Source organism: Salminus brasiliensis, chromosome 7 (genome assembly GCF_030463535.1).
Source record: "Salminus brasiliensis chromosome 7, fSalBra1.hap2, whole genome shotgun sequence".
Classification (NCBI taxonomy): domain Eukaryota; kingdom Metazoa; phylum Chordata; class Actinopteri; order Characiformes; family Bryconidae; genus Salminus; species Salminus brasiliensis.
Genome location: NC_132884.1, coordinates 27,225,598 through 27,249,287, shown reverse-complemented (window position 1 = coordinate 27,249,287; position 23,690 = coordinate 27,225,598). Strand labels below are relative to the sequence as shown.

Below are 23,690 nucleotides of genomic sequence, written 5' to 3'. Positions count from 1 at the left end.
TTAGAGAACAAAATGACTAAATCCTCCACTTCAAATGGCAATGTTTACTTGCATGGGTTGCTAGGTAATCATTTCCCTTTAGCCAAACATTTTGATGAGGTGATTAGACCACACATTTGGTTTTGACAATTAAAAGTTCTAGCTGTTCTACAGCTACGTAGGCCAGCAATCCTGCTGAAGTAAGAATCTGGTGAGCAGCATAAATCAGTAAACTCACCCAGTAGCAATCAAAATTTGGACTTGTGTGTCAGGCCTTCTCCGCAAAAGAACAAGCACTGCTGGCTGCTGCGCTTTAGGTAAAACAGAGTGGGCTAAATGGCACTGAGTGTGTGCTTATTTCAAGAGGCAGCAGCACTTTTTTTTGCTTGCGTTCAGTATTGGATGTGCCGTCCCCCCCTTACCCCTCCAGACATGCACTCTATTCTGTACACCTCTATATTCCTGCATGGTGATATTGAGTGTTTCTAATATTCCGTTGCTGAAAGTCTCCCTTCAATGGAGAAGTGAAAAAAAAAAAACAACAACCTTGTTTACATCAAACATTTGGCACATTAGATGACATTTTGGCTGTGGAGGAGTCAAAATATTTAACATCTCTTCTGGCATGCTAATGAGCGTGAGCTTACTTTCCTTTCATACTTTCATTTGGACACACTTTTTCTGGAGGATTTTCCGCGAGCATGTGTAGGAGCACGAACAACATGCGTGTGCATCTGCGCAGGCAGTAAATCGAAGTTTAAACCCCCCCTGAATGGCCTGAAATAGTCCTCCATGTTGCGGAAATGTATGCTAATCTCTCATCTGTTTGCGCACTCCGGGCTCTGAGGCGGAGGTGAAATCCGTGAGGCGTGAGGGATGGCAATAGGCTTCTTCAGGTCATTCATCACTGAGCTCCCTGCCTGTATTGTGGGCTATTGGCAGGTCCTGGCAGAAGCCTAATAGCACACGGCTAGCTGGCCGTGACAGATTTCCACACAGCTAACTCCCAATCTCGAATCAAACCAGTGTATCTGTCGGCGCTAAGGGATGATCCCCTTAATTACTAACCGCATTAGCGACAACAATACGGGGGGAAGGCAAAAAAAAAAAAGCTATTGTGACAACTGCCACAACAGCACTTCAAAGAAATAAAAAGCGGCGGAGGCGAGACTCTGTAGTCTGGCTGGGCTTTGAGGGAAGGGAAACGGGGGGGGGGGATTTAAAACAGTCACTTGCTTTCTTAGGCAAACACTTCCAATTAGGAGAAAACAGGACAAATGACTCTATATCGGGACAAATCTGACAGATTAAACCGGCAACATGTTAAAAGCTCTAATTTCGATATGCGTCAGATTTTGAAGCGCTAACAAGGTAACGAGAAAAAAAAGGCTGCACTTCTGCAGAAGAAGTTCACACAGAAAGTTTGACTGCTGTTTACCCGCGCTGCATTCTCTCGTCAGGGTAAGCCTTTGCTTTTTGCTCTCCGACTTCCACGCTCATTTTGGGAAGGGGATAAAAAGCGTGCAGAAGACACTGAGCTGTTGCACTGAGCTGAGACTCGTGGCAGCGTAAAGAGCATGGTTAATAGAGATTATGCAGCCTCAAAAAAGGATTAAATATTTGTGTACAATTCGGTAGTCGCCTCATAAGAGAATACAACCCCCTTTCAACAAATCCAAGCTATGAACGAGAGGAGAAAGTCAGTGTTAAATGCAAATTCATTACACAAGTTCTCTGATTCAATTACATTGGGTCCTCTACGGCGTCATCACTGCTGGCAGGCAGCGCCGTCCAGCATTGGCTAATGCAAAGTAGCAGTGTAAAAAATCATGAAAGCCCAATAATCCTAGCAATTTACAGGCTCCATAACAGAAGAGTGCAATTGTAAATCATCTGCGAGTTCCAAAGCCCCCCACCAGATGGGAGGATCTGGAAATAGCACAGTTGCTGTGAAAAATGTGTGCTGCAGGGCTTACTGTTTGACAAATTCGCCAGTTGCAGCTTGATCACAAATGCAAATTAAACTGACAAGCCCCAAAAAAAACAGAGCGCTGCCTGAAAATACCTATGCACATAGCGCCTTTCAGAATGCTGAAGGAAGGGGTTTCGAGCTTGAACAACAACAACAACCTCTGAAATATCCAGGCATTAGTTCATTCAGATGGTTCTGCATAAATGATATCTTGATCACTCGAGGACACACTCAAGGCACATGGCGTGGTCCATTACTGCACAGCAAAGGTCACTGGTTAAATAGCAATGATCTACTAATCCGGTTCCCTTTGTTTGGCCCCTTAAATGTCAGTCTGATAGCTCCAGTACTTTGGAGCCCATTGACACCAACCATTCATTCGCCTCGGTGTTGTGTGTTCCCCATGCTGACACATTAAATGATTAATTGGTATAAGGCTTGAAAAAAAAAAAAAAAAGACTTATTTGCCTGGCAGTAATATCCCACCAACAAGTGTAGGGTGTTTTTTTTTTTCTGCTTTTTTTTTTTTAACCAAAAGATCAATTAATAATCCACCTCTTCAGCCACAGCCTAGAATGAGTTTTCTTCACAATTAAGAAATGGACTCATCAGTCCGTGACTTATCAGCTTACAAACAGAAAGACTGCTTCAACTGCTGTCTCTACCTCATTGTCCCGTTCTGTCCGCCAGCACTGGGGTTTAGCAGCCAAGATTTATTAATTCATTAAGATTTCCATTTACATTTCAAGAATAACATCATGTTCTTTCTCTAATACAGCCAATCCTTATAAATAACAGTCATGCTAGGAGGAAACACAGGCTGTGCGTGGCCCATAGAGAATAGTGTGTAAGGGAGAAATGTATTCCGCTGAACGAAATCATTAACCGTACAGTCACAAATCTTTGTAAATAGACAAATTAGCTCCTGGCGCATCAAACTCAAGAATGGATTCCATTTTGCACAGTGCAGTAAAGATGGACAATCAAGACAAGCTGTTATTTGTCTGTGGGGCCTCATAATGTCAATATGCCATAATTACAGAGGTCTTTATGAAAATGTATAAGGGGCTTTGTGAGCGGTTACGTCAGAGGTCCATAGCTCTCACGCCACCCCCCTCCCCCCTTTTTTTTTTTCTCGGACACTGGCGTAAGCAGTCCAGTCAATGAAGGCCTTTCATGGCTTCTGAGGGTTTAATGTCATTTGAAGTAGCAGCCTATGGCTGCCTGTTGCTTCCACATTCATTCATGCACACTGAAGATGATCTTAAAGATCTTAAAGATGAAAAGGTTCTATGATTTATAGTGACTAGTTACTAGATCTAAAATGTCTCAGTTACTGCTGCGTACACTGCTACTACAAACGTGACTGATTTCCACAGAACTTTCTTACAAAGCTTCCATCAGTTCCACATAATTATCATCTAAGAGCTTACTGAATTACTGTAATTGTCCGTCAGTCTAATCACTTTCATTCCATGTAAAGCCCCAGACATTTTCTCTGAACCTACATTATTGCCCTCTATCTGGGAAAGCGGCCAAAATATCAGAGCTACAGTTCAAGTCAAATGGAAATAAAGGGTCACTGGGTGACTGTGGCCAGTAACAGAGCGCTTTTGTTTATATCTGATAAATTACAGTGACCCGTATGGAGGCCAGGCTCCAACACGCATATCCAACATGAGTCAGAGGGGCAGCGTATAGGATAGAGCTGGAAATTGATTCCGTAAAACAACTAGCGCAGTCTATATTGGATACGTTACCAAGCACACATTGCAGAAATGGGGGATATTTATTTCTTACTGTCCTTATAAGTAGTTCTGTGCATTAGAAGAAGCAAATGAAAACTGCTTTGGTGGGCAGTGCACTACACAGGCAAGGTGTTTGCAGAAAAGGAGCTAATCAAAAGACATTGAAAAGAAGGAGGCTACAGTATCAGATGCACTGTATATATTATTACCATTAACGGTGCCAAACAATGCATTTATTGAGTTTTTCATTGGGGTAAAAATGCTAAGGTGTTTACAATCGTTATTTTATCTCAGAATGAAAAAAAAAAAACATTATTGGCTGGTTTATTGGCACCAGCTACAGCTCACAGACCCGCATATTATAGCATAGTTTTAACACTGTAACAAAAACACAGTAATTATTACTGTGTTGTGGATTATTATGACGAATAATGTTGCTGTCCTCTCGTTGTGTCGTTGTATTGTGCTTTTAGCAGGCTGAAGAGACTGTAGCTGGTTAGCTTTTAGCCTTGCCCCCACTTCCTTTTTTGGCTTTGAATATCTCTCTTTCTTACCAGTAAAAGAAATTAGACTGTACTTTCCCTTCTGATGTGTTTAACCTCAGTTCGGTAGTCAGCTAAGACAGTCCACTTTGTTTTCAAGAGAGTGGAAGCTGGAGAGAAGAGATGGTAAAAGCCTAGATTGTAGCCTAGCACAGATCCCTATTTGCCCTCCCTAGCCTTTGCAACCCACATTCCCATAACAGTTGGAAATCATAGGGCCCCTTTAAGGTAATAGAATAATGGGCAGACATCCAAACAGCTAGTTGTTACCATGCAGTGTACGCTGTTACTACACACTGCTTGCTTTCAGGCTCTCTGTGATTGGACTAAATTAGCTCTTGGTTCAGTTTTTTAGAGGTTATGATTATATTCGTAACATACGCAGGAAAGTGTATTGTGACTTCATTACCATAATAGCACAAACTTTGTATCACCATTTTTGCTGTTTTTCACGTTTTGTTACAATTTCTTCACATTGTGTCAAAAAAGAGATTCAAGATTCAAGCAAACAGTGCAATATCTGGTTTCTGAGGCTGTGCATATGATGTAAGTATGTAAGACATGTTACAAACCTACCAGACCGCTCTGTTTTTAGAATGAATATATTGCAGGGCTGCATGCTGCAGGCATGTTTGTGCCATCACACTGATACTATTTATTGGACTGTTTTGTTACCCAGGAATACTACTGCTTTCAAATCAACAACAACAAAAAATGAAGGACTGCTGCTTTAAAAAAAAAAGATTGTTCACTTTCATTTGAGATTTTGGGTTAAGTTAAACCAAAAGATTTAGTTAACCCCTTAATGCTGAAGGGCTTATTACACACTAAGGTGTATTATCAGGTGTAGTAACTACAGGGACGTCTGTACAAACTGGTGGGGCTTTTCTATGGTAATAGAAGTTTGTAATAACACTTTCGGCCTGCCGGTGGTCCATAGGCTTTTTAAGGGGATGAAGTATTAAGACTCTTGCTATGCTAACCTAATGTTTTTGCATTGCTCTTAACATACAATGTTTTGCATCTTAAGTAAATTCAACTTAAACTTTTTGTTCATTTGTTCAACAAAACTTAGTTTAGTGAACTTGTCCTTGTTTTATTTTCTTTTTTTTTATTTTTTATAACATACAGAGCTCACCAAGCACAAAAATGTTTCAAATAATTGGAAAAAACCCTTTCTGAGATGTCCATGGGATGTCTAGACTTTGGTCAGGGTGAAAGCCTTAATATCCTCTCAAGGTTTCCATGGTATAGACATTTTCTAGTGAGAGTCAGTCTTGTCAATAAGTAAATGTCCATCTTTTCATTTGCTTTTTATTTCTATGTTAATTCCATGCCAAATCGGGTCTGTTCAAGACAGCTGTAATATGGACCAAACAAAAATCTTGCTTTTAGGGCCAAATCAAGGTCAGTCCTGACAAGCTTAATTTGGACCAAAAAGGCGCGTCTATTTAAGGGCCGGATCAAAACAGGCCATGGCCGAATTAAAATGGACCAAAACAATGTCTTTTTTATGCGCTAATTCAAGTCAGGCCCGGCTGGACCAATAAGTAACGCCTGTGGACGTCAGTGGTCAGTCTGTGCTCACTGAGTGTGGTCCAAAAGTCTGAGACCACACTGAAAATCTGGGATTTATTTCCGTCATTCAAATCTGGGAACAATCAAGAGAACGTTTAAAAAGCTTTCCATTGCCTTCCAGTTCCTCTCAGCTGGATTTGATCCATTAATCAGAGGCTTTTGCACAAACTTGTGGAGCCCCTGCAGCTCCAGTGCACATTCATAAAACGGGTCAAATACTAATACTAAGAAATTCTGAAATTCATGTTAAAATGTCAAGGATTCTACTTTCCCCTCAACTTGTTATGCTGATACTATATTTAATATTAAGCAAAGCAGAGGCATTTTCTAAATCTACTGTATTCTGAGACAGAATGTTCTTTTTAAACCCTTTAAGCTTTTTTTTTTTAGCTGTGGGATCTGTGGGAAAAGGTTGCTTTCAAAACACCATAAGGTTCCATAGTAATTATCCCAAAACAACAGAAATGGCAGATGCTGCTCTGCATTCCTGAAAAGGCGTTTTCAAAAGCCAGGCCCGCTCATGACGACAAAACACTAGCAAGCGAAAGTGAAGGATACATGCTTTATGAATTTATGCATTACAGCATTTAGGTCCATTAAGACCCAATCCCTATACTTTAATGGGGATTCTTATATAACATCTTTAAAGCTGTCCCACTGAAGGCCTCGCCTGCACAGACAGAGCGGTGGATGCTTAGCACAGATGCAAAGCGTTCATGGCTCTCCCTAACTAAGCCAAGTTGGTTGTTACGGCACGCATTAAGCCAGAATGTATTCTGACAGGATGACATATGAAGCCAAAAGCACTGTGTTGCCTCTAGAAAGCTGGAGCAGTTGTGTTTTGCATCAACATTCTAACCATCTGCAGAGCTACATGACATCACCTAATCCGTCATGTTTATATATTTATTTCTGGTGATGTGCATAGAGGCAGCGCTCGAGTGGGGCATGGATGAAACGAAGGAAGACAAAGCTAAACATCTGGTGCTACTTGCAACAGCAATGCGACAAAGCTTTTGTAAATACAAGCATCTCATGAGAGACAAACAGAGCTTGGCTGTGTTCCTCTGAACAAGCTAAACAGTTATTAACGTACAGTATATACCAGGCCAAAAAATCGAATAAAAATAAACACAGCAATTGTGTTTGGACCGGTCATGACAAGGTGGCGGGGTCGGTGGGCAAAGTATATTCTATTTTAACCCCTTAAGGAAAAGAAAAGCTCATTATGTATTACTCTAAATGGATGTAATAAGGTAGGGTGCGTGGGAGGGATTCTTTGGCAATCGAAGTTATAGTGCAATAACACTTTGGACCCGCCTGCAGGCCATAGGCTGTTTAAGGGGTTAAATCAGCTCGGCCTCACCAACAGGGTTTAGATGTTTGGAGAGAATCGCAAAGCTCCAGCTTTTTAGTAATGAGTTTGTTTGCTGAATCAGCCCGAGCCAAGTATTGTTGGACGAGTGCGTTATCTTCACGCCACACTCACCATCAATTGCAGGCCGACAGCGGGTCGTTTGCATAGGGTAAAGGTCATATAGACAGGATGGGCCAAATAGTTCAGTCTATTTACTGTAGTTACATGAGCCGGGTGCAAATGTACACCAATGCACAGTGGCTCACAGCGGGATCGACATGACATTCCAAATACGCTGACCGTAGGCATTCTGAGGGCCCTCTTAGGGACCACTAGAGTGCTGTTTGTAATATCAGAGTGGAAGTGATTGGATGTTTGTCAAGTGTAAATCCTAAAGTGAGTCCTTTCATCGCAGACCATTGGATTGGCTGCTAATATGGTTATGGTTTCAGTTGGCCTCCTATTCATATGTGCTCTCCACAAGGCTGCTGAACAGAGGCAGAGCTTTTTTCAAGGATACCGTTCCGGCACCCCAGGAGAAATCTCCAGTGCAAGTGTCTTGCCCAAGGGCACAGCAGCAGCGGTGGTTAGGGGAAAGGCTGAAACAGCAGAACTCGGAACCCTCTGGTGCTCACCGTCTACTGCTGTTCGTAAAATTTACAGCAATTCCCCTACATTTTACTGTTTTCATCGCCAGCGAATTAATTAACAGACTGGAGGTGGCCACGGAACTGCTGTGGCAGAAGACTTTCCAGCCTTAATATATCGAACACTTGCACAGAACTTTATTAAATACGTTAATGCACACATGACCATAATTTGTTTTCAACTAATAAATTTGCTTATTTCAATTAGCCGTCATAATCTGCAATTAGCCCAGAGGTCAGTGCGGCTCTTACCTAAAAGCTGCAATTATTTTCAAAGGGGAATGAGATTATTTTGCTGTGTATTTAATTATACTGATTACCCTTGAAATGTCAGAGTCCAGTCACATTATCTCTACCCATGTTAGGCTAATGTAATGTTAAGTGCAAAGCGACATGCTTTGGCTGTCCCGGTAAATACAATAAACCCTGTTGATGCATTCTGCAATTACCTTCTAAGGTAGGCTTGTTCAAAGTTCCCAATCAGTTTTAATAATGTAATTAACGGAGAATCTGTAACTCAATAATCCACAAGCATAAAGTATCACGCCTTTTTAGAGTGACTTGTTTGCTGAGGTGTCAGCAGTGTTCTTGTGACAGTTCCTGAAGGTTTTCATTTCACTTCATGATGTATGTTAGAAAACACTGCTTTTTTTCTTTTTTTTAACACATTTTTACAGCACATCTCAGCTTTTTTCCACCACAGGACTTCAATCACAGAGTGGCTGGAGAATATCCTTCAGTTCACTACTTCAGATCATTCCATTTTCCGTGGAAAGCACTTGCATTGAATTTACTGGACTCAAATATTCACATAATTTGAGCATTAATAAAGCAGATCAACACAATTACTGTAAAAATAAAGGCACCCAATTTGGTTTCTAGAGCCACTGTTCTTAAAGTGGGGTCTGGGAACTATCAAGGCTCTGTGACGTATAGCTAGAGGGTCCATACTTGTTTTTATAAATGTTAACATCAGTCAAAAGGAAACATGTGCTATGTTACAACTCTATGTTACAATACACTCATCAGTCCCTACATCACATAAATTTGACTGCATTACAATTTTAAAGTACAGTCAGGTGCATAAGTATTTGGACACATTTTTTGGTCATTTTGCCTCTGTACCTCACCTTGATGAATTTGAACCGGAGCAATGAAGATGTCTCGGAAGTGCAGACTTTCAGCTTTAATTCAGTGTGTTGAACACAAATACTGCATTAAACATTTAGGAATTGCAGGCGATTTGTATATAGTGTCTCCCTTTTCACAGACTTAAAAGTACTTGGAAAACATATCAAGCAGTTTCATGGCTTAGTGTGGCCTGTTACCTCATTACTTCATGATAAATGATGAGACTGCATTTGGTAGAGTTCATAGGAACTCTCAATACATGGTCCAAAGAGGTGTCAATGCAAGTGGTACATTCATTTGGTACACTCTTAAAAAGAAGACAACTGGGTTGTCAGAAAACTGGGTTTCGTTTTTGATTCATGCTAAAAAACATCCTTAGAAATCTGCCCAGTTTCTGAAAAAAAAAAAAGATTCTCTGGACAGATGAAACTAAGATTAACTTAAATATGGACAAGGGAAGGAAGGGTTCACGGTCGCTCGGCTCAGATTGAGCCAATGGCTAATTCCATCACAGTACAGATGGAATATGATTCAAAGGATACCACAGAAGCAACCTGAGAGCATCTTAAGGCAAAGAAATGAAGTATTTTTAATGGCAGAGTCAGTCACCTGACCTCACCCTAACTGAGCATGTTTTTCACACATGATTCACAAATAAGAAGCAACTTAAGATGGCTACAGTAGAGGCCTGGAAAAGCATTTCAACTGAGGAAACAGCATTTGGTGAACTTCATGGGTTACAGACTTCAGGCAGTCATTGGCTGCAAATGATTTGCAGTCAAGTATTACAAATAATTCTTATATTTATAAATATGTAAGTTGGTCAGGCTGTAAAAATGGAGAATCTATGTAAAAATGTTGTGTGATTCCTAAACGGCTAAAACAATATTTTGGTTAAAACCCTTGAACTAAAGCAGATCGTCTACACTTTAATAACATGCTTTATATGCTTTAAAAATCCACTGAGGATTTTTTTAAAAATGTGTCACTGTCCAAATACTTATGGATAAGTTACGTACAATAAAGACTGTGGGGCTAGTATTTAGTGAGAAAAGAGACAGAAGACCAAAATGCAATCTGTCTCAGTGTTCTAGCAAACAAGGCTGTGAAGCCATCCAAGCTACATCTGGGTGCAAAGCCCCCTGATTATACAGCAAAATAAAAGAATTAGTCAAATGCAAAAATGAGAAGCCCAATCTCCAGAAATGATGAATAGTAAGTCTGGACACTATTAGCGGCTCAGCAGATTGCTAAAAGCCAAATGACACACATCACTAGAGAAGAGATTGTGCTCCCATCAAATAAACATGATTTGCCTAAATGTGAACATCTGGAATTTGTTAAGAAAACAAATCTGTGGGAGTACAATATCTGGTTCTACACCCTAAAGAACTAGTTTTCTTTAGAACATTGACTCAAACTAGAGCTGTTCATTAGACACCTGCCTCACAGTGTTCAGGTTTTTCATCTGAATACATCCAATAATTTGTCTAATGATAACTTCTGTATTCCTTGTGTTTGTGTAGGTTTACTATCTAGTGGGGTTTGATAACCAGAGCAGGATGAGTTTGACTTTATAGTTATAAACAGATGGGTTCCTCTCAGGGTTTGTTCTTCTTGCTCTCAGGGAGTTTCTCCTTGCCATTTTCTCCTTGCTGAGACGAGGCCTGGATCCAAGTTGCTGCAAAGATGCTGTGTGACAATAGCAGCTGTAAAAAGCACTGTACAAATACAATTTGAGGGGAAATGAGTTGTTACATGAATAACCTTAAAATAGCTGGATCTTTAAAGAACAATGTTAGTAAATGAGATGGGCGAATAGGGGCGGAAAATAACAGGGTTTAGCGCAGTACAGTATGCTTTTCTGAGCATTTCACGGATATTGTCAGAACTATAACTGCACTACACTTGACAAAGATAGCAGATAGCAGTCCTAATTAATGGAAAACAGTGCAATTCAGTATGTACTGTATAATTATTAGAAAGCACGGCCAGCGTGCCGTCTCTGAAAAGTGAAGCAAACACAGATCTAGTGCTTGCAGTATGATGTGCAGCTCTGTATATTCCCAAATGTTTTAAATAAAAAAAAAACAGCCACATTTTTCTCCTTTAAACTGCCTTTCCATCTCCAGGATCAAATTCCAACCATTAGTTTTCCCTGTGTCATTTATTTTCCCCCAGAAAAAAATGTTATTCTGCTATATGGTAAGAAGGCGAGGTTACACTTAGTCATACGTTGATTGACAGCCTTGGCTGGAAGAGGCCGGTCATCTGCAGGACCTGCATTGTGCTCTTTCTGTTCATTATATGGAGTAGCTGAGTTGTAGTGCAACTTCCCCTGATCTGCCCTTTACTGTTGAAACATTCTACTTACCAGACAAACTAGGAATCCAGGGGAAAAATCTCAATGAAGCTCAGTGAAGGTGGTCTGAGACACACTCGGTGTGAAAGAAGGGGGCAGGTCTACCAAATAAGTAGGTGAGTCTGGCTTTTCCTCTGGTCTTCTACGCAGACTCAGGTTGCAATTTTGATAACATGACGGACAATTTTGGCTTTACTTCTATAGAGCGTCCATGTTATCTACAGTCATTGGTTACAACTTAAAAATATACAATATATTACAATATAAAAAAATTATATATATTTTTTCAATGTATATTATTAAAAAAATTATGACAAAGCTGCATTAAAAAACTACATTTTCCTCATACAGAAGTGTCTTCCACATTTGAATTGAGTGAACTCAGTGCAGCACTTCTTCTCAGTGTGCTTCTCAGTGAGGATGTGGATCGGCAGAGCAGTCTTTCAGCCTCTCTCACATTTTTATTTCAAGACATGGCAAGGTAACACCTCTTCTAATTCCAGCATTGGCACCTGTTTTCCAGTCTATTTTCTTCTCACAGCCTGAAGCAACCTCCACTGATGGACCGATGTTGCTCCAATGATAGATTGTGATTACAACCAAGCCCCCCCCATCACTTCTTTCCACAGAAACGTTTCAAAGTCAGAAAGAACTACGGGTACTGTTCATGTCATCTGCGGCAGTAAATCATGTCCATGTCTCTTCACTCTACACCTCTGCCAGTCTACCCACACACACTGGAAAAAACAAAAAAACAAAAAAAAAACTGGGAACCCAACTGGAAAGGTTCACACGTAAACAATACCACTAGCTCTGTTCACAGAGCCAACGTAGAGAAAGCCTGGCACCCGGCGGCTGATCTTTTCCACTTTGTATCTCATTAGAAGGTGTCAATAGAATTGACTGGGTGGAGCCGAGATGTGAGTTATGACTCCAGAGCCGTCACTGGCCTGCCCTCAGTGATGTGCTGACATTTCCATGTGGCTATGTGCCCATTAGTCTTTGTTGGGCTGGCTGATAGTAAAGGGAGGCGGCGGTGGCGGTGGCAGTTGATGGGCCTGCACGGCACAGGTTTTTTTTTTGGCTACAAGAACCCGCATATCTGATTTATGTGCTCCTGCTCTGCTGTGATTCAGCATATGGTATCAACAGAGACAAAGAGACTAATGATCCCTGTGACCGCAAATGAGACGAAACGTCTTAAAAGAGAAAAGAAGGGGAAGAAAAATCGTCAAGTGTCCTTCCCCTTCATTCTGGGGGAGCCAGATCCTCGCTATAAGCGTGATGAGTAAAGTCAGTATAATTCATTAATGCGTGGAGTGCTCATTACTGTCTTTTCACACTTTTTGAGAGACTCATTACCTGCATAATAGAAGAGTCCTTATAACATTGAGACCATTCCTCACTGGAAATTAATCATCTCAGCCCAGACAAAAAAGGGGATTCTCTTGTTAAATATTAAAAAACTTCCACACAATGAATTCTATTCTAATTTCCAACCCCAGCCAGCGTTGTTGCCTCTTGAAAGTAAGTCAGTATCTCCGGCAAAAGCAGGAAAAGGGGGGGAGGAGGGGGTAAAAGGAGAAGAAAAAGACGTCATTGTGCATGTGCAGCACCAGCCTGCAGAAAGATGAGTACAAAAGGTAGAGAGATATACTCACAATTGACTGTGACTCTCACAGTCCTGGTGTCAGGAGAGGCGATGTCGTTCTCGGCGCCGCATTCGTAGTCCCCAGCTGCATCTCGAGTTATAGCAGTTATGTTCAAATTCTCTCCAGTCCTGAACGGCTTGGCTGTGAGCGAGAGAAAGGAACACGTGTACAGACATTATAAGAGTGCTTCCCCACCCCAAAAATGGTGTGCTAATTTATGGCTCAGCCCTTCAAGGCTGAGCTATTGTTCCATCTCAGCAAGCCCGAGAAAGCAACTCTAATTGTGTTATTTTCAGTCCCTGCCCATATACCAGAAATGTGCTCTCGCTATTCTGACGTTTCTAGTGTTGGGAAGCGTTAATAAAAAGAGGCAATAATGACAAAACAGATGAGCACGCTAATTCTTTAAACTATGCATAATGCAATTTAGCTTTCTAAATGGCAAATAATCACTTTGTAGGCCAGAAATCCAGAGGGAAGTATTCTTTCCTTTGAGGCACAATTTGCACACAGAGAGATTACTGGCATCAAATACCATGAGCAAATCAGAGCACTGCCAATATGGCAGATATGACTGGAGGTCCTAGAGTAATGAATGGCAGTATAACACAACAGGAGGCTGCTGTGCTGCTGCTACCGGACTGAAAAAATCTCCCTAGAGTTTCCCAAGACTAGGAGGCATCTTTATGGTACTACTGTTCAAGGGAATCTATTTATACCCTACTTTACAGAGCTGAGAATCTGTCTTATAGCTAAAAGAGGTAAACTCTGACATACAGATGAGGAAGCTCTGAGTCAGCGAAAGCCCCGCTGAATGAAAAACAGGCAATGGCAAAAAAAAAAAAAAACTATAGGAAGAAAAGAGGATCTACTAGAGGGTGGGCCTGCTTTGGTCATAACGTCCCAGCATTGTGGGGAAACGTCTCGCTAAGGTGTCATACACCTAAATGAAAGAATGGGTAGGAAACAATTGCAGGCCTGTCAGAAAGTTTTATCTCCACCGACATTAAGCAGCGCAGACAGTGAATTACAAACCCTCCCGAGAGGAAGAAAGTCCACGGCAGTCCTGAATAGTAGCTATGACACTGTGATAAAATCACTAAAGCTGAATTATTCCTCCAGCTCTGTAATTTGCATACATATTTGTACGCTGCACAGAAACAATGGCGTCCGTATATAGGGGGAAACAAACACAACAATTTAGTGTACTTCTGAGCTATTAAGGGACTGCCTTGGACGCTTATCTTAGCTGACAAGGTGCTATTTTACTTCCAGTGCTTTGCAAATGAATCAAACCAAATACTCTTTTGCCAAGCATTATGCCTGCAAAACAGTATTCATGCAACACGGCCCAGCACGGAAAGACAAAATGCAGGGGGCTGTACGAACAGTATCATTTCAGACAGTTAAAACATAATCTACAGAAAGTGGAGAACATATGTTTTATTACAAACACATATCCAAGCAATATCTTGGTTAAAATGCATCGTAACAAGAGACTTTTTCTCACCTTGAAGGGTTTTCTCCTTGCACCCCCCCCCCCCCAGTACTGTGTATCGATAATTATGACATTCAAGCAGGCAACAAATGATCGTATTACCAAGGCATTTCCAAATCACTGTATTATGAAGTTAGAATCATGCCACTAGGTAGATGTAATCTGACAATATCTATGGCAAGAGCTACCTGTAGGTCCCGTGATGACGCTTTAGGATTGTTGGAGGCTTCTCTATTTATCTTGCTGTCTGCTCTTGCTTGCTTAGACGACCTGACATGGCCATGTTAGCCATGCTGATTTCTTATTGTTCTGAGATTATGTTGAATCCTTTCCCACACTCATCTGCATCTGCAACCTTCTTTCCTGAAGGCCTCTGAGAGCTCTTCGGGATCTGATCATGGTGATAGCAATCAATCAACAATCAAGAGCAAACCAAGCTAAACGTCTGAGGTTTAAATAAAACAGGCTTCTCCAGAATTCTTTCTAACAATGTTCTAATTATCTGCACCTGATTCTAACTGTAGGTGTTTTACATAGTAATGAATGTATAATAACTTTTCCTTAACAAGAAAATTGCATTTCTATTAATTGGATTTTCCTCAATTTTAGAGAGAGCACAATTGGCCTTGCTCTCTCAGGGTGGGTTGATGACACTTCCTTCCCCCATCACTCGTAGTGTGATGTTGGTCAGCATAGGCAGATGCTGTATGGGAGCTGGGGAACCGCACTTTCCTCAGAGTGCGCAGGCTGCATGAGCTGCAGTTCGAAAAAAAGGGTGTAGCTGGTTTTACATGTGTAGGAGATGATGTGCTTGGGGCATTGATAGTGATAGAGGGTTTACATGGATGATTATTGGCTGTCCAAATTGGGTAGAAAATGTGGTAAAATTAAAAATTACTAAATACAAATGATTACCTTCATCTCTCACCATGGTTCAAAAGAAAGATCAAAATTCTGCATGTTAATATATGTTAAAAAGGACAAAGTCTTTCATGGGGTGTCCTAATTTTTTCACAGTTCTTTTCTCTGAACTTCAAAGAGCACATCTAAATCTCTTTCTCTTTTCAAGGCTCACCAAGAGGACCTTGTTGAAAGCTATAGGAGGGAAAGCTGATCTATATGTGAGGCTAAAAGAACTCATTTTTATGCCTTAATTAGTATTGACTTGTAGCCTTTCTTCTTGGGCCTTAACTGGTAGGATGTTTATCTGTAATTAACTCACTGTATAATTTCCTTAGGTCACTGAGTTACTTTCTCTTCTTACAAAGGTTTCTTGAGGAACCATCACTTATTACAGTCATTAGAGCAAGAGAGGAAATTATCATGGGTTCCTGGCATGTCTAATAACAAAAGCAGAAGGCCGGATGCGCGACCGTTGAAACAGCAGGCCGCGTGTTTGAAACGCAATGCTGACAAAACGCTCAAAATAGGCCGAGACACCTTAAAAGTAAAACATCGTCCGTAAGGGAACATCGATTATCCGCGGAAAATGTATTCAAACACAAGCCTTCTTCTTATCATAAGCCATCTTAAATGGCCCCGGAATTGTACTGGGAAAATGTATGTTGAGAGTTATTTTGAAAAGCTCAAGTGCAGCTCGTCATAGCTCCGGGGACATGCCGCTCCAACCAAATTAGGCAAATCAGAGCAAGGTTAATCTACGATTCCACATTGCTCTGTGTTAAGTGCAGTCACAGTAAGCAATTTCCCACATTGTGTGGAGAGCACACAGTACATTTCCTTGAGGTCTGCCTGCTGCTGATAGGATGAGTGCTGGTAGAGAATACATTATGGAGCGAGGCAATGGCTCTCTATGCATTTCTACAGTTAACCCCTGAGAGAATACAGCGCCAGTCTAAATGTTGTATGAGTGGCTTCCCCCAGGGCATTCATTGAGCTGTCAGCCATGAATCATTTCCCCCCACACACCCCCACACCCACCCACCCAACCACCCACTACCCCTCCAACCCCCCCCACCACATCCCACACACACACGCCCACACACACGCCACTTCTCCTTCACTTACTACTGTACCCTGAACTCCCCTGAACCCTGGTGGCTTTCATTTTGCTCCGGGTTTCCAACAAACAATCGCCAAAAGCTCTGTCTTTGCACCTTTTAGGAAACGACGACGGCGTGTTTAGATAGGAGAGCGCAGAGCTATTGTTGGAGGCACAATGCTGCCGAGTGAAGACAATTTAGCGCGGTTCAGGCTTGAACAAAGCATCGACACGGGACGAGTAAACGCTCCAGCACACCTCTATCATTTGAAAAAATCAAATTCGCCCATATTTTTAGTCAGCTGTTTTCAAAGGTCACAGCTATGTGTATACCAAGGCTTCGAACTACAATAGAAAGAGCTTATGAAAGCATGTTTGGGATCAGTAATGCTTGAACAGGCTATCCACATCCAGAGGGAAAGGCTGGACCATACACTTCCTTTGACCCCACACTGTGCCCATTACAGAAACCCCCTGGTCATCAAGCGCGGTGGAGAAAGTACCTTTAAATAAAAATGATGAATGCCTACCATTTTAAAAGTACTTTGCCATGCAGCCTGGCTGATTGCAGCAAAAAGGTCGGCACAGTTCAAATTGATTGTTTTTGGTTGTCAGGATGATGCCAATTTTAAGGGTAATTTCCTCTGGGCAGGTATTGATAGAACATTTAGCGCATACTTCTACATACTTCTAAGTATTGGGACAGGAAAGTATACGTATATAGGCTATATTCAGCAATATAGCTTTACAACAATAAATATGTTGATAATTAAGACATTTAAATGCAGCAAACGATTATGATACATTGACTGGGAAATGACTGGGTGATAAAGTAAAGTAAAGTAGCAGCAGTGAAGCATCTGAATAAACCGAGGTAAATATCTAGCAGGTGTAGTTGGGATGGTTGGATTAGACATGCTAGATGATCGGTGATTCCTCAGGTAAACATCTACGGAACTCCAAATAAAGTGAAGAACTTGGTGACCAAGGTAGTGCATGGCCTCTTATAGCAAAGTGCCTTTCAAAGGTGGTCTTCAACCCTCCTCCTGGAGAGCTACCTTAGTACAGGTTTGAACTCGAACCCACATCTAACACACCCTGCTCAGTCAATAAAGGATTCCTGAAGATAGTAATTAGTTGGATTAGGTGGGGTGGAGGAAGGTTGGAGCAGGGTTCAAAATCACTGCTTTAGAATATTACAAGAAAGAAACTTGTCGCACAGGAAGTTTGTTGAATATGAAGAATTGACACCAACTGTATGTCATAAAAAAATGACAGTTACCAGTTGTGAGTGTTTATCCATGTGACGTTTATTTACATCTTTTGGATTGATGTCTAATTTGTAAAGGTGGACGCTAAAATTCTGGTTTGGTGTAGGCCAAAGAAATTGGACAACAAGTATGAACACACCAAAGTTGTCTAAAGGATATGAACTGATATAAATGAGATTCTGCCTGTTAGATGCTGGATGCTATTTTGAAGATGAATCAATAAATGTGAATTAATTAAAAATATTTTTAGAAATGAAATATTAGACCTTTGATAAACAGCAAAATACAGTTTCAGCTCTTAAATTGCTCTTTTATAAACCTTAAAATTCTGCTTTAATTCAGATTTCAATTCCAGAATAACAATGATTTACCTAATTAAAAATCTATATTTTTTGCATTCAAATCACCATTTCTAATTGCAATCCACATTGTCATTCATCTTGTAGAGTTAATGCACTTTTTAAATAAATGTCATTAATTAAGTAGCAATTAACCAGCAAAACCAAAGAAAAATATCACGATTGGTACAAAATGATAAACAAAGGTTAGAATGTTAAAATGATGCCACTTTCTTCATTCTATTAATTTGTGATTTAATGTACCAGAATTCAATGTAGTTTCATCTGCACCATAGCAATGACCTGCAATCGTCACCAAAATCAGACTATGTGATAATGCAGATGCAGTTTTACATATGCTATGTTTTTGGCTTGTTTAGGATGTCTTTTATTGTATTTTAATCTGATTATGACCAGTATAACCAGTCTGATGTTCTGTGCTCTTCTCCCATTGTTAACTCTTTCAGTGCACTGTAAGGCTGTTTTCGGCCACTGTCTTGCAGCACGATTGATGATAGAATGCTGCTGTTGTACGGGCAGATAACTTTGTGAACCTCTGGGGTCAGTTTATCACTGCAGACATTATTCATGTCACTAGCAAATATGAGGGATCCAGTTTCAGCAGTAGCCGAGCATACTGGAATCAAAGCGCTACCTCCACCATGTTTCACAGAGGAATACTTGCACCACTACTTCTATTTTCTATTCATTGCACCACTACTTCATCTATTAGTCAGGGCAAGCATTTATGCTTGGGCAAGCATAAAGATCTGAGCTGTTTTGACAAGATCCAAACTGTTATGGCAAGACCAGTGTTTCTCAATCCTGGCCCTGGAGGCACCCTGCCCCGCACATTGTAGTGCTTTCCTTGCTCCCAAGACACCTGATTTAACTAATTAGCTTATTAACATGTGCTTTCAGAGTTGCAGGGGGTGTGTTAAAGCACAGACTCCACTAAAATGTGCAAAGCAGGGTGTCTCTTTAGGACCAGGGTTGAGAAATACTGAGCTAGACAACTGGGTCAGAGCATCTCCAAAACATCAGGAAGGTCTTTGTAAGGTGTTCTTGGTATGCGGTGGTCAGTACCTACCAAAAATGGTCCAAGTAAGGACAACTGGCGAACTGGCAACAGGGTCATGGGCATGGAGGCCCTACCTCACAACTTGCTGGACTTAAAGGATTTGCTGCAACGCTACCAGATTGGTCTTGTGGAGTCCATGCTTCAAATGGTCAGATGTTGTGGTGGCAAATGTTCTCTGCTGATGAGATTTAGACCTTAATACTTGTATACTTGTAGATGGTGACTTACGTACGGTGGAAGTTTGATTTAGTGAATTAGTGGTTGGTGTGATGCAACACCACAACCTGCCAGTAAGCTACCACACCATGTGGGAGACCAGGGTGCGATTCCTGGTCTGCGTGACTATGCTGTGCTACACCAACAAGAGTCTTTGGGCAAGACTCGTATCACTACATTGGCCCACCTCTGTAATATGAGTAACCTTGTAAGTCGCTCTGGAGAAGAGAATCAGCTAAATACCGTAAATGTAAATGTAATGACTTAAGAGTAAAGAGCTCTATTAATTCCTCTATTATGAACTGCAGCTGCAGTTTCCCTCTGTCATAGCTGATTAGCAATAGGTTTCTAACTTGTCAAAGCATTTCTGCCATGCTGAGTTATTGCACTATGGTTATGATTGAATTCAGCTTTTCTTTTGAACACCCAAATTGTATGTTTTTCCTTCACAGACAGCTGCTTGGCATAGCCCAGCTGACTTCAAAGGCAGAAAACAAAGAGAATTTCAAAACTCAATGCTATGCATTTACAGTGATGTTATAAGAGAATGTGACAGGACTATACAATTTTTTATTAATACTTGCGCTTGCTTAGAAAGTAGGAAACGGCACAAAAATATGCTATAATGGCATCAAGTATAGAAACATGAACATTCAGAAACAAAAACAGTGCTATATTATAGTTTGGGTTTAGAGACAGCTTTTGCTTTACCTTGGATCCACATGTCCGAAACATTCAATCCTTATGATAAATGTCATCAGCATAACACTGTGGCATAAATAGGACACATTAAGCCCATGTGTAACTCTTATATGAGTCTTAACATGCAATTTATTCTGCATGCATATGGACCAAAAAGCACTTTGTTAGGAAGACGTGCACATCTACTCATTCATGCAGTGATCAGCCAACTGTGTGCAGTCAGTGAAGTGGAATGGGGGAAAAATGTGATCTGTGATTTTGAACGTACCATAATTGCTGGTGCCAGATGGGTTGGTTTAAGAATTTCTAGAACTGCTGATCTCCTGGGTTTAGCAATGGTGCGATAAAAATGTTTTGGAGACACCTTGTTGTCGAGAGAGAGATCAACAGAGAATGGCTGACTGCCTTAGGCTGACAAAAAAAAACAACAACTTTGAGGCAGATGGGCTCCAACAGCAGAGGACTATGTTGGGTTCCACTTCTGTCAGCCAAGAACAGAAAGCTGAGGCTGCAGTGGGTTCAGGTTCACAAAGGCTGGACAGATGACTGGAAAAATGTAGCCTGGCCTGATGTATCTCGATGGTACACACAGATGGTAGGCTCAGAATTTGGTGGCAACAGTTTCCATGAATCCATGAACCTAACCTGTCTTGCATCAGCAGTCCATTCCTGCCAGTCCATTCCTTCATATTCACAAGTCATCCATCCTCTAAAGACTACTTCAAGCAAACGCACCATGTCATGGTCATGGTCTCCAACTGGTTTCATGAACATGACAATGAGTTCAGTGTTCTTCATTGGCCTTCCCAGTCATCGCATCTGAATCCCATAGAATGCCTTTGGGATGTGGTGAAACAGGAGGTGCTTCTGAATAGTCTGCAGTAGTTGCATGATGGAATCATCTCAACCTGGATTAGAATCTTGCTGAAATGTTGTAGAAATGCATATAACAGCAAAGAACAGATGCTGTTTTGTGTGCGAAGGGAGGCCCTGCCCAGTGCTTGTAAAGTAATGAAAACAGAAAATGGGTGGCGATACTGATTCAGTCAAGTCAAGTCAAGTCAAGTCAAGTGGGTTTATTGTCATTTCAACTACATACAGAGTACACAGTGAAACGAAACAACGTTCCTCCAGGACCATGGTGCAACATAGACAGTGCATACAAGACACAAGTGCAACACAAACAAACAAGTGCGGACAGACAACACAACACAGTACAGACAGAGGATAATAAATAATGACGGTAGTGTGCAAGTTGTGCAATGTGCAATAAATAGAGTCCAGTGAGGTAGTAAAGTTATTAGTGCAAATGCTTGTGCAAAAAATGCTTCCCATGTTATCTGGGGTAAATGGTTGGAAAGAGAGAGAGAGTGTGTGTGTACATGTACCAGAAAGATATCAGTTCAGAAGTTGAGTTGTGTTGAGGAGTCTGATGGCTTGGGGGAAGAAGCTGCGTTGGAGGGACTTGCGGTCAGAGGCTGTGCAGGTCCCAAACCAGGCAGTGATGCAGCTGCTTAGGATGCTCTCTATGGTTCCCCTATAGAAGAGGGTGAGGATGGGTGGAGGGAGACGGGCCTTTCTCAGCTTCCGGAGGAAGTAGAGACGCTGTTGGGCTTTCTATGGCTGATTACATATTTCACTCAATTTATTAAAGTATGAGCAACTAGCCTAAGCCAGATTGTGTCTTCTAAAACCAGGCATAAATTAGTGTTAATGTCTCAAAGGCACCTTACTGGGAGACATTCTTTGATAACAGCAGCAGTCGAGTAGTCAATTTCAACTCTCAGGATCAGAAATCAGCCCGAAAGACAGAAAATAAGCCTTGATGCTGCTACAATATGAGCTCATCTGTATTAATGTCCTCCAAACTATATTTTACAGAAGTTTACAACCTTCATTCATTAACACTGGTTTCTATTCATCTAATTACTTTCCTCCCTTGACTTGAGCTGCGTGATCGTTCCACTGCTTCGCAGTGCCTGTTAAACTCGGCAACTCGCCAGTGTAGCACAGCTAGCAGCTGGTTGATAAGCTATATCCTAAAGAAGTGGCTGTTTATGTATGTGTTTATCAAACATTTACACTATTAAAAATAAAGATGCTACAAAGGGTTCTTTGATCAATGCTTTAAAAGAACCACTTTTGGTCCTAAAAAGAAACATGGGCTGGATTCACTAACTATTCTTAAGAATACATTTCTTCTTAAAATCCAGTTATGTAAGTTTTCTGACATTCTTCAATGTTCTCTCATTTGGGATTTGTTCAGTTTATGAGGACAAAAGGATCCATCATGATGAGAGCACAGCTGAGAATAATGCTGAGGTTTGAAAACCCATCATGAAGCTGACCTACACTTTTTGTTAGAACTTTTCTTAAGACAAAGCAAGAAAATGCTTGTTCTGGTTCTGGCTTTTCCATGGCACCATTCAAAAAAAAAACCTTTGTAGGACCTATATTTTTAAAAAGTATAGTCAAAATACTGTTTCACAGCTTTCTTTAAGATTTGAAAGAATATCAATACTCTACTCACTGCATACACATATGAATAAAAGTGAACTGGATGCACAGAACAGAATGAAAGCACCTTCCTGCCTAGCATGAAACATTTGGCTGTATTTTGCCTTTTGCTGATTTAAGCATCTGCAGTCTGGAGGACATCTACAAAGATCAATAGTCCAAAACAAAGGGAAAAACATGGCTTTTTAGAACACACGCTTAAGAGCTTTCCTAGCACATTTTATTGATAGCGTATCAGGTTTTCGTTTCGGTTAATGCTACAAATGCATGCATTCTTCTTCTAGATCTGATTCTGACTCCATTCTCCCAAAAGTTGAAGGTAAATGTATTCTCCAAAAGACTCTGCCTTTTGTAAATACTGCTTTTATGACTCTCCGAAGCTTTTAGACTTCGAAGAGGAATTTGATAGCAGAAATGCACAAGAGGAGGAATATGACAGCCCTGAGATAAGTGAAGCTGTCTCTACTTATTAGATAAGTGCAACATGCATCTTCATAAAATAGAGAAGCGCTCAAAATTGCTGCTCTGCCAGACAAGGCACTGAATTTCCACGCTGCTCTGGTAATGTACATATATCTTCTTTTGAAAGGCAGAATGAGACAGAAAAAGGCAAGATGAGCTTAATGTGCATTCACTCGACATGGTTCTTTTCTCTCTTGTTGGAGCACAGTGATACATATGAAATGTCACATTCTCAAATCAATGACAGCAGGACACTGAGGCAGATGGTGATCAAAAGCCCAACTTGTTCTTTTATCGTATTCTGCTGAAACACAAACGACTTTAATGACATACCAAACACAAGGAAAGCAAAAGCTGTAGTCTAGCACATGGACATGTGTGTGTGTGTGTGTGTGTGTGTGTGAGAAGAAAGCCTTAATCGCATGGCGAAGAAAAGATCTCTTCCTCTCCAGGTACGATACAATTCGAGGTGCAATTCCATTTAGGAAAGGGATCAGTGGTTAGACTCCTGAGTTATTGATCACAGAGTTCGATACCAGGGTTTGCTAAGCTGCCCCAGTTAGGTCCTTGAGCAAGGCCTTTAACCCCCTCTGCATCAGGGGTGTCATAGCTTGGCTGACCCTGTGCTCTGACTC

General features: G+C 41.0%; 1 protein-coding gene across 3 annotated transcripts in view; it reads right to left on the bottom strand.

Annotated features, from left to right (window-relative positions):
- Nucleotides 1–23,690, bottom strand: part of negr1 (neuronal growth regulator 1) — a 163,825-nt gene that overhangs the window by 60,497 nt on the left and 79,638 nt on the right. For 2 of the 3 annotated variants that reach the window (XM_072684373.1, XM_072684374.1), the window contains exon 4: nt 12,978–13,109. The exons of the other annotated variant lie outside the window; for it this stretch is intronic. In XM_072684373.1, the coding sequence (XP_072540474.1) occupies nt 12,978–13,109 (132 nt within the window). The remainder of the gene's footprint in view (nt 1–12,977; nt 13,110–23,690) is intronic. 3 annotated transcript variants of the gene reach the window in all.